Source organism: Phalaenopsis equestris, unplaced genomic scaffold, assembly GCF_001263595.1.
Source record: "Phalaenopsis equestris unplaced genomic scaffold, ASM126359v1 Scaffold000251, whole genome shotgun sequence".
Taxonomy (NCBI): Eukaryota; Viridiplantae; Streptophyta; class Magnoliopsida; order Asparagales; family Orchidaceae; genus Phalaenopsis; species Phalaenopsis equestris.
Window position 1 is genome coordinate 1,194,904 of NW_018164693.1, and position 11,205 is coordinate 1,206,108.

Sequence of the window (11,205 nt, forward strand, 5' to 3'; positions counted from 1 at the left end):
TTTCAAGAGGTTGTGGTGTATATATATATATATCTGTGTGCGTGTGTGCAAAAAACCGTGTTTCTCTTCGTCAACGTAATCTTAAAAAATGACCTTCGCCATGAACAAAAAGGGCTCCATTTTCAACACTGACACCGTTTAGCGTGCTATAAATCGTTAAACTGAAAAAACCCGACTTGCCCTAAGCTCTAGGACTCCAAGACGACGGAAAAAAAAATCGACTATAAAGTGAGCAACAGTGCCTACTCCTAAGAGTGCAGATGTAGCATCCTACTTCCAACGCCATCAATTTTCATAAAATCAAACTTCAAACACAATATCAGCCCCGATATACAACCCCGCCGCAATAACATTAAAAACCCTAGCAACATAACATGCAAAATTGCTACACATACGCCGCAGCCAAATTCCAACAAAATCATCAAAACTGCCTATCAAATCACACAATCCCAAACCAATGCCGAAATCACAACAATTTCCGCCTAATACCCAAGCAAAACCGCCCGGATCCGCCGATCAAATTCACCAAAAAAGAACAAAACCCGCATTAACCCCCGACAAACGAATTACTCCCCAGAAAACACAGATGGAGCATGCAATGACTGTATCAAGCTCCGCTGATCGCTCAATGACCTCAAATTTCGAGATCGGCGTGCCGCCGATCTTGCTCCGCTCCGGCGTGTCCATTTCATCCGATCTCTTTAGACCTCTCCCACATCACTTGATTTCGCCTTCACATCTCCCCCCTTCTCTCTCTCCCCCTCACTCTCCCTCTCTCTCTCCCTGCTATATATCACCCGTATTTTTGCTGCTCTCGGCTTCTCCTACGCCTGATTTGAAGAAAAGCGAAGAGCGGGAAGACCCATTTTCTCTCGTTAGCGTCGCCGGCCCCACCGCTGCCATTTATTTAATAAATACCCCTGAAAAAAGAAACTAACTGGAAAATGGATAAGTTTATAAATAATAAAAATGAAAGGGACTAAAATCTCAAGGGACAGTTTCGCCTAGATAATTATTTCTTTGATCCAAAACAATTATTAATTTGCTCTAACAACAATTTGACTAATTTCATGAAGGCCTAATCTGATTAAAAATAATTTGTTGTATTACAAATTTTTATTTTTTTTGAAAAATCAGATCATAATCAGAGAGCTGACACCGTACTTAAATAAATGCAGTATGAAAATATTATTTTTAGCATTTTGAAAACACATAAGTTGTCAATATGCAGTTTATTCAAACAGATCAAATGCGTTTTCAAAACGTCACCCCCACTGCTGCGCTTTCACAAATTACTAAAATTTTTAATTTATTTTTTACGTATTTGTCCATTTGGGATTTTGTTTTTGCACATCAGCCCATCGCGGGGTTATGGAGAATTGTTGAACGCCTTAAATGGACTAACGTTTTGGGTAATATCTTCCCTTGTTTGACAGCTCGGAGACAGCTTGGAAAATATTGTATTTTCGTTAAGTTGTATAAATTATTAAAAATAATTATTTTCTTATTTAAAATTAGTTATTTTATAATTTGTTTGGTATGCTTTGAAAAACAAAATAAATGTACGGGCAATTCTGATTTATAATCAATCCATGTTTCTAATCAATCCGTGTCATTGTTAAAAATTAGTTATTTTATAATTTGTTTCTAATCAATCCATGTCAGTGTTAAAAGTTATTAATCAGATAGTATAATCACGATCTAATCGAGATAATTTGGATTGTGATGGCGATGAAAAATAGAATCGACACAAATTCAGAAGAACACACGGATATTTAATGAGGCTCGGCAAAAATGCCTACGTCCTCGGGAGCAGAGCGGTGGTTTCTCCACTAATCCAGAAAAAGAGTACAAGATACAGAATAGAATAACATATGGTTACAAACATGTATATTTATAACCTTAAAAATAGCAGAAAGAAAACATTGAGTACAATATTTAATTACCAAATTACCTCTGTACAGCACCCCAACCCACATAAAAAAACTCCCCTGATTTGGACAGAATCTTCCGCTCCGCTTCAGTATTTGTTCCTTATCTGGTATATAAGTCATACCTAACAGATTTATTATCTTGAATTTTTTTCTCTCATAAACTTATAAGTTTGGATTGATTTTTTTTTCATGTTTCTCGACAAATAGTGCATTAAAGAAGCTATTAAAACTCAGGATTTTAAATATGCATTGAATCTCTGCACAACTTAAACCATCTTAAATCAAAGATTGTGATTGAAATAAGTGAGATTCATAAAGTGCAGTGTCACAGGAAAGACAAAAATATTCTTGCACATATATGAGTTTCATAGGAATGCTAGAATATTATGAAATTTAGTCAATTCTCTCAATTACCACGAAATAATGAATCAATCAAGGCTAGGACTTTATTTCTCTTACTAAATCTTGTATATTCATGGATGCGTAAAGTATTGCGAGCCACATACTTTTTAATCCTGAGCTCAATATCTCTGTGCTTGTGGCTCAGAATGTCATCTATAGCACTTGTTTAGATTGTTGAAAATGAAGTATAATGTAAACCTTACAGGGTACACTGATTATAATGTATTATGAATATTTTAAAACGATTTGATTGTTTGTAAAGTAAATACAGGTAAATTATTTTTTTCTATTTGGTTAAATGCATGGCAAGTAAAGTAAAAACACAGTGTTCTGAATACATGTGAGCTATTCGGTTGCATGCAAAAAGAGTACTGAGTTTTTATTTTTCATAAATTAGATATTTAATTATATATATATATATATATATATATATCACCCAAAATTATGATACGTTTACATACATACCACTCAATTCATATTCGTATTTACATATCTAACAACTAAATTTTGATTATTACATTAATACCATCCCAAATTGTTTTCATGATTTAAGCCATGTATGTAAAAAATTAAGTTTAGGTTTAAGATATGTAAATATATAGAAATCAAGTGGCTTATGTCAGAGTTTATTTTTATATGGAACTCATTTGGTAGGAATATCAAGCCAAATGCAATCACAAGCTAAATAGTCTGTACATAATAATGGCTTGAAATTCTCTTTTCAAATCAAACGCGTTGCAAACAATTATTTCTTTGCAAAAAAAATTGCTTCTGAAATTCACAAAAGATGTGATTACGATGAACTTGGGATGCAAAGGCTATTTTCTATAAAATTAATAAATGACAGAGAGAAGCAAATCGGGTTCCATAACCTGTTCTGATTAATGAGAGAAACCAGAAGTTTGGCATAAGCATTAATAGTTTCAGTCAGTTCTTCAAAACACTGAACATAAATATTACAATCTTAGCGTTTGAGAATAAGGATTGAAGCGAAATAACAGTTTTAAAAGCACAAAATCAGCTGTTTAGAGTACCTAATCCACTATCCAAAATGACTCGTCATGCCCATTTATCTAATTCATTTCTCATCCATCGAGCTTTGGATTGCTTGAGCCTTGAAAGAAATGAAAGAATCATCGTAGAATTCTTGGATAAGTTTTTATATATGGCATCAATGTCATTTTTGGAAAAACCAAGAATGTTTGAAAGCTCTGTCACAAGTTCTGTAAATAATTTTCTTTTCTTTAGAATATTTTGTTGTGCTCTTGATTGCAATAGCTACTATAACAACGTATTCCAGAATATTTTGATCAGCCGTAGGCACTTTCTTCCTCTTTTGTGGTGTTTAGTAAAGTGGAGATCCAGTTCACCAAAATTTAATTAGCTTCCTAATTAAAAATCTCACCTACCGCTCACATACCACATCCCACCTACCTCCCACCTACCGCTCTCATAGTTTCTATAAATAATCTATTTTGGCTTAAAGGAGAAGGCGAGCCAATCAAGACCAAGCCAAGTTAAGTCCTCTTGAGAGCTAAGAGAATGAGAGGAAGAGAGAGAGAGAGAGGAATGGAGAGAAGAAAATATAGATTTTCTAGTAAATGTCGAAGCGCTCGATGGTATAATTCCTCGAAGTACTAAAATCCTCTGCAGCTCCGGGGACGTAGGCAATTTTTTCGAACCACGTAAATTTGTGTGTCGCTCTTTGCTCTATTGTTTTTCTACGTACAATTTTTCTCGTTCTATTTTTAGCTTTATTGTAGTCGTTTTTCATAACAACTGGTACAACTGGTATCAAAGCTTGGGTTCGAATCTAAGGAAGAACGATGGGCGGAGACGAAGTGATGACATTGGGGATTGAGAAGTTCAAAGGCACAGATTTTGTTTACTGAAGGATGCAGATAGAGGACTACCTCTATGGGAAGAAACTTCATCTTCCGTTAATGGGAAAACGACAAAAAAAGATGGACGAGGCGGAATAGAATCTGTTGGATCGACAAGTTCTGGGGGTTATACGATTAACCCTGTCGAGATCGGTTTCCCACAACGTCATCATGGAGAGGAGTACTGCAGATCTCATTGTGGCTTTATCGACGAATAACAAAATGCATCTAAGTTGTGTCTGTTGCTCAACACCTGAATGATTTCAACATTATCACAAATCTGTTGTCGTCTGTTGAAATTGATTTTGACAATAAGATACGTGCGCTGATATTGTTGGGATCATTGTCAAATAGTTGGGAAGCAAGAGGATCGCAGTTAGCAGTTCTACAGGTAAATCTAAGCTGAAATATGATGATATTCGTGATTTGATTTTGGCTGAGGAGGTGCGCAAGAAAGATTATGGCCATACCTCAGGTTCGAGTTCGGCACTGATTGTTGATTCTAGAGTGAGATCACAAGATAGAAGCTCAAACCGTGGACGATCAAAATCAAAGTCAGGTCAGCAAGCAACCTGTTGGAATTGTGGCAAGGCTGACCACATAAAAAGAAACTGCGGGAATCCTAAGAAGAATGAGAATGATGGCACTAATGTTGTAACTGAAGAAATACATGATGCACTATTTCTGACAGTTTACAGTTTTGTTGATGACTAAATAATGGATTCAGTGGCTTCCTTCCATACATCTTCCTGTCGGTAGTTAATGCGAAATTATGTTGCAGGTAACTTTAGGAAGGTATATCTGGCTGATGGAAAAGCTCTGGACGTGGTGGGAATGAGAGACGTTGATATTGCACTCCCTAACAAAAAGCAAATTGACTTTGCAAAAGGTTGGGCACGTTCCTGAGTTGAAGAAAAACCTCATCTCTGTTGGGCAGCTCAATGAGGGTGGTCATTCGGTAGTGTTCTCAGATAACACCTACCAAATGAGCATTAGTACTGGCTCGGGAAAAGAAAACTGACACACTATATATGACTATAGATTTACTCAGGCGATGACACATGAGTCAGAGGTGCATTATGGGAAAGCAAAAAAAGGTCAATTTCTTGAAAAGTGGTAAAGCTCCAAAGGCAGAAAAATCAAACATTGTACAGACAAATGGTAGAGAACCACATAGCTATAAAGAAATATTACAAGATGAGAATTCGAGCAGGTGAGAGCTGACCAAGAAGGAGGAGAAGGATTCCCTACAAGGGAATCGGACTTGGGAGCTGGCAGAACTTCTACTAAGGAAGAAGACATTGCATAACAAGTGGGTGTACCGAGTGAAGACTGCACTTTGTGGCAGTAAGAGGTACAACGCTGGACTTGTTGAAAAGGGCTTTCAACAGAGGCAGGGTATTGCTTATGCAGTGGGAGTTATAAGCAGATACATGAGTAACCCAGGAAAGAGCTTGGTGGTACAAGGTTATGTTGGCGGTGATATGTCAACTAAGGGTGTTACTCGTGAGAAGCTAAAGTTGTGCTCAACTTCAACTGGTATTCTGACATAAAGGCAGGGGATTCGAGTTGCAGAGGTGGATGATATCATGTTTAAGGAAAAATTCGGTACAATTAGTAGATGATGCGGCTAGTAGGTGATGCAGCCAGTGTCTCAGTCTCCAAGTGAGAGAATTGTTGGGTAATGTGGAGACCCGGTCCACCGAAATTTAATTAGCTTTCTAATTAAGAATCTCACATACCGCTCACCTACCACATCTCACCTACCGCTCTCATGGTTTCTATAAATAGTCTCTTTTGCCTTAAAGGAGAAGGCAAGCCAAGCAAGCCAAGCTAAGTCCTCCTGAGAGCTAAGAGAAAGAGAGGAAGAGAGAGAGAGAGAGAGAGGAAGGGAGAGAAGAAAATCAAGATTTTATTGTAAACGTCGACGGTGCAATTCCTCGAAGTAGTAAAATCCTCTGCAACTCCGTGGACGTATGCAAATCTATCGAACCACGTGTGTGTCGTTATGATGTTTTTTCTGCGTGCAATTTTTCTCGTTCCATTTTTTGTTTTATTGTCGTCGTTTTTTCACAACATGCGGAACACCTCCCTTTGTAGACAAATGACATTCGTCGATTTATCTTTCTTGTGGCAACTTCTTCATTATCAACATCCAAAATATTAATAGCTTATGAGACATTAACAACAATCTCAACAAGATTTAAGAAATCATCGTCTTCTTAATTTGTTGTGTCTTAATTAGAATGTTAGAATTCTCGGATTTAAACAAGTCTCTAGTAGCGTGTCCTTCACCCCGAACTTTGTCCAACTCCAAATAATCTGCAATTAGCACCTTCAAATAAACATCTTTTGGGAATGCCTACAAATAGAAAAAAAAAACATTTTTTTAAAAATGAATACGAAGAAAATGATAATTGCCCTAAAGAAATATTTGAATATGTTACACATACTCCTCATGGTCCGTCAAAATTATTTTTTTTATCATCATCCCACGATACACCTAATTTTTTTCTAAGCTGTTGAATATAACCCCATATACCTCTTTGATGTCGAAGTTGGTTTTTACACTGTTCTACTGTTACATCTATTCCAAACTGTTCTTTTAACTTTTGTGCAATATCTTGGTAGAAAGTATATTCAAAACATTGAGTACTTCTCATATTAGCTTCTACATATTTTGATATAATATGAAATAAACCAACTATTCATTCTAACTTCAAACTCCAATAAAAATGATTCGCTTTCTTATTTGTTTTAGAAGAAGAAACATTAGTCGGTTGTAGTGACTCCATGTGAAAACACCTAAATAAAAAGATCTCGCTTACATGTTGTATGATTAAAAAAATTTCACGACTACAATAAAAAAATATCTGAATAAAAAAGAAAAAAAATGAATAAAACAAATTTAATTGTTAGAAAGTTTAATTACTCACATAGGCAAACAATCTAAACAAAAACATGGCAACAAGGCATTGTGGAGACCAAGAAAATCACAAAGTCTTGCAACCAAACCATACTAATTTCACATGATATTTCATCAATCAATAAGCACTGGTTGGCAGTCAGAATTATGATTACTATGAGCAAGATAACACCAAATATCACCTCATTTGTTTATATATGAGATATAAAAAAAATATATTTTATTTTGTGGGCAAGCATATAGAGTTATAGTAAAAATTATACCACTAGAAACTGAACATAATTTAAATTAAGGTTTAAATAGCAATTTGTTTAAACTTAAATGGGCTTAACATGTCGGATTATGGTTTACATGCTTATGAGAATTACTCAGGGTATGTTTGGGGCAGCTGCAGCTTATTGAATAATCTGCTGATAAGTTAGGTGCGGTGACTATTACAAATTTTTATCTATTTGGAAAAGCTAGACCGCTACTAAAAAGCTATCAGATGCGGCGTTTTCAAAACGCATAAGCTGCCAAAACGTAGTTTACCTAAACAGGCCAGGTGCATTTTCAAAACGCCACCGCACCAAATAAGTTGCTCCAAACGGACTCTTAATCTTTAACATTGAAATAGAATCACTCAGCGGATAAACTAATAGGAATTTATGTCAACAAATTTTTGTTAATGCATTGATTGAATACCATCATTATTATATTTAATAACTTAAAAATATTTAATTTTATGTTATCTAAGAACGTTCAAATAAACTTTGGTATATAATTAAACATTAGCATTTCAATTCATTCTCAAGGTTTTTTCAGAGCTTGTATGCTTGAGTTCTGAGATACTTGGAAGCAGCACAATCCACTCATGAATATTTCTTAATATTTATTTTTCATATAAACAATATTCATGCTAATAATATATCTATGTGTTCTTTTTAGTTATCATAAAGTTGTGAACACAATCAGTTGATCAATGTGTCAGTAATATTTAACCGATCTGATAATAACTTGGAGGTTGTTTGCTTGACAATGATTGTGGTGTAATGTAAAGTAAATACATACATTTTAAAAAAATTTATGTTTGATATGTTGTAAATGAAAAATCTAATAAATTTATGAGGTTTTCCTGCACGAGATCGCAAATCGTATTCTCGCGCATAAATGGTCTTCTTGAGCTGAAGACCATATAGATCGTAGTTGATCACATAAGGCGTAGTGGTGAGTAGTAGTGATATATGTAGACCGCTGAGGCTGGAATCGGGAGTTGTATGAGTTGTGGTCCGCGTGAGTTGTAGTTTGTCACATATGCCATAATGACGAGTAATAATGACATTCGTAGACTAAGGGGGGTCAGAGTCGGGAACTGCACGAGTAGAGGATCACATAAGTTATTTTTTTGTCACATAGGCTGCAGTGGCGAGTAGTAATGATGTATGTGGACAGCGGGGGTCAAAATCGATAGCTACACGAGCTCAGGACCACATAGATCGTAGTTGATCACATAGATTGTAGTGGCGAGTACAAGTGACATTCGTAGATTGCGTGGTCCTGAGTCGGGAGTTGTAGGAACTGGGGACCACATAGGTTGTTGTTGGTCACATTGATTATAGTGGTGAGTGGAAGTGACGTCCGTTGACTGTGAGGGTTTGAGTTGGGAGTTGCACGAGCTGTGGACGACTTAGATTGTTATTGATCACAAAGGTCATAGTGGTGAGTAGTAATGATGTCAGTGAACTGAAGGGTACGCAGTTGGAAGCTGCACGAGCTGTTGCGGTGAGTAGTAGTGATGTTCATTTATTGAGGGACCTAGAGTCGAGACCTATAAGAGCCGGGGACCGCATAGGTCGTTGTTGGTCACATAGAGCATAGAGGTGAGTACTAATGATGTATGAATGCCACGGGAGCCCGAGTCGGGAACTCCATGAGATGAGGACCATGTAGATTGTAGTTGATCACATTGGTCATTGCGGTGAGTAGTAGTGACATCGTCTGTAGGAGTTGCGGGCCACGCAGGCCGTTGTTGGTCACATGGATCATTATGGTGAGTTTCGATGATGTTTGTATGCCTCAGGGCCATATTAGGGTGTTGCATGTGAGTATGCAGAGTGCCTTATCACATCACCTTCGAGACCCATTATTGCGTCGTCACTGGGGTGGCATCCCGGTATTGGGGATGATGTGTCTCTTTACATGTTGATTCGTGATTTTGTAATGTTAGTTGTCGCTTTGTACGATGCTTCGTTGTAAGGAGTATGCAACGTTCGATGATGATTGACAACTATTGACATGGAAGGCGGCTGGTGGCCGACGACGAAGTGATGTTGAACTTTATCATATACTTAAAGCTTCTTCCTCAAGCCTCAAGCCTTAAGCAACAAGCTCCTCTACTCCTCCCATGAGAGAGGTGGGGCTCTATTTATAAAGTTTCAAGTACAATTAATGTATGAATATAAACCACTTTGATCAAACGGTCTAGAGAGTTTCCTATAATAATAGGGTGTTGAATGGACATTCACATGTTTTAATGATGTAGGAATTGAGTGATCTTAGACTTGTTGGAATTTTTCGGTCAAAACATTTGATTCGATTATAAACTTCCCATATTCAACATTCATTTGACATCACAAATGTATTCATAAAACTTTCAAACGTAATTTAATAGCTTGATCGGAGCTCGTTTTGTTTCAAATTGGTTCAATGTAAGTACCATTGGATCTGTCTCGTCGAGTCGGTCAATAAAACTATAAGTTTGCTAGATCGGAGCTTTGACCGATATTTAATTGAAATTTGAATATTTATTATTAAAAAATTATCTCGAGATTCGTGACATGCCCGAGATTTATACGGATTATAGAGTTTATTCAGGTCATATCAAGGATCAAAATAAAATTTAGTCATTATTATATAAAATGGGTAACCAATTAGTAAATATTGTTGCAATTGTACATGAAAACAAAATTGATGTTTAGAAATCCACCCCTCAACGTCCCAGCCAGTTGGATTGGATATGTGTGTCCCGCATATCTATGGAGGGCCATGTAGCTACTGATTGTACTTCGTCACCAACAGCCAGATCAATAAAAAACAAGTAATAATAAAAACCACAAAAAAACAAGACACTTGAAGTGACCCACAACTCCCTGCCTGCTGGTAGAATCTTCTCCGTACTCAGTTGCCAGAATTTAGGTGAGGGCTGCGTTTCGCCCCCCGCTCCCATTTTGTTCTCTAGCTCCGAACCAAATTTTAGCTTAGTTCTCAATAATTAATCGGATTAACTTTTAATTTGTTTCATTTGATTCATAATTAAATAAATTATCTATTAAAACATCAATCTTGCGCAAATATTTATAGAGGAACTTACACGTAGGACCCGATTCTTATGGATTTTCATGCCTCAGATTAAAACTTTTATTTTTACACGTCAAAGTAGCACTGATTGTAGCTTTCAATTATTAAATTCGTCTTTTAATACATAGATAAAGAGTTATGCCTTCAAATATGAAAATGTTTAGGTGCGAGATACGTGAGTCCATAAGAATTGAGTCTTGCATATGTATATTTCCCATATTTCTATTACAAATTCATAGAATGGGCCGTAAAATCATATGAATTTTATTCTAAACTAACTCAATTTTGAAAAATATTTTAGATATTTAATGTGCTATCAATTTTCACATCATAAAGAGACATGTTTCCACATAACACTAGTAATTATAATAGTTAACATTGACCGACCGATAGAATATTATGGTACTTATGAATATATAAATAGGTCTTATGCTTCACATTTAGGGGACTATAAGTTTGAGAAAGTCCATAATTTTGGTGAATCATATAGATATTAAGGATGATTAAGGTCGATGATTAGGGATAACAAATTGGTAGTGATTATGATTATAATATAATTATTATTTGATGATTGTTGTCTAAGTTATGTCGCTTATGCTAACTAACAATAAAGTTCACTATCAACCAACATCATGTGCCTCATAACAATATCATAACAAATAAACAAACAATAAAAACTAATTAAAATGAAATATCAAATTATAAATAGATTTGCTATAAATCA

The 11,205-nt window shown here is 35.9% G+C and overlaps 1 protein-coding gene across 2 annotated transcripts in view; it reads right to left on the reverse strand.

The window, feature by feature from the left end:
* Positions 1-853, reverse strand: part of LOC110024214 (protein tesmin/TSO1-like CXC 3) — a 47,768-nt gene extending 46,915 nt beyond the window's left edge. Inside the window, exon 1 of one of the 2 annotated variants that reach the window (XM_020724037.1) lies at positions 634-853. In XM_020724037.1, the coding sequence (XP_020579696.1) occupies positions 634-687 (54 nt within the window). In that variant the 5' untranslated portion in view covers positions 688-853. The remainder of the gene's footprint in view (positions 1-633) is intronic. The other variant, XM_020724038.1, reaches the window with a different exon arrangement.
* Positions 854-11,205: the final 10,352 nt, after the last annotated feature.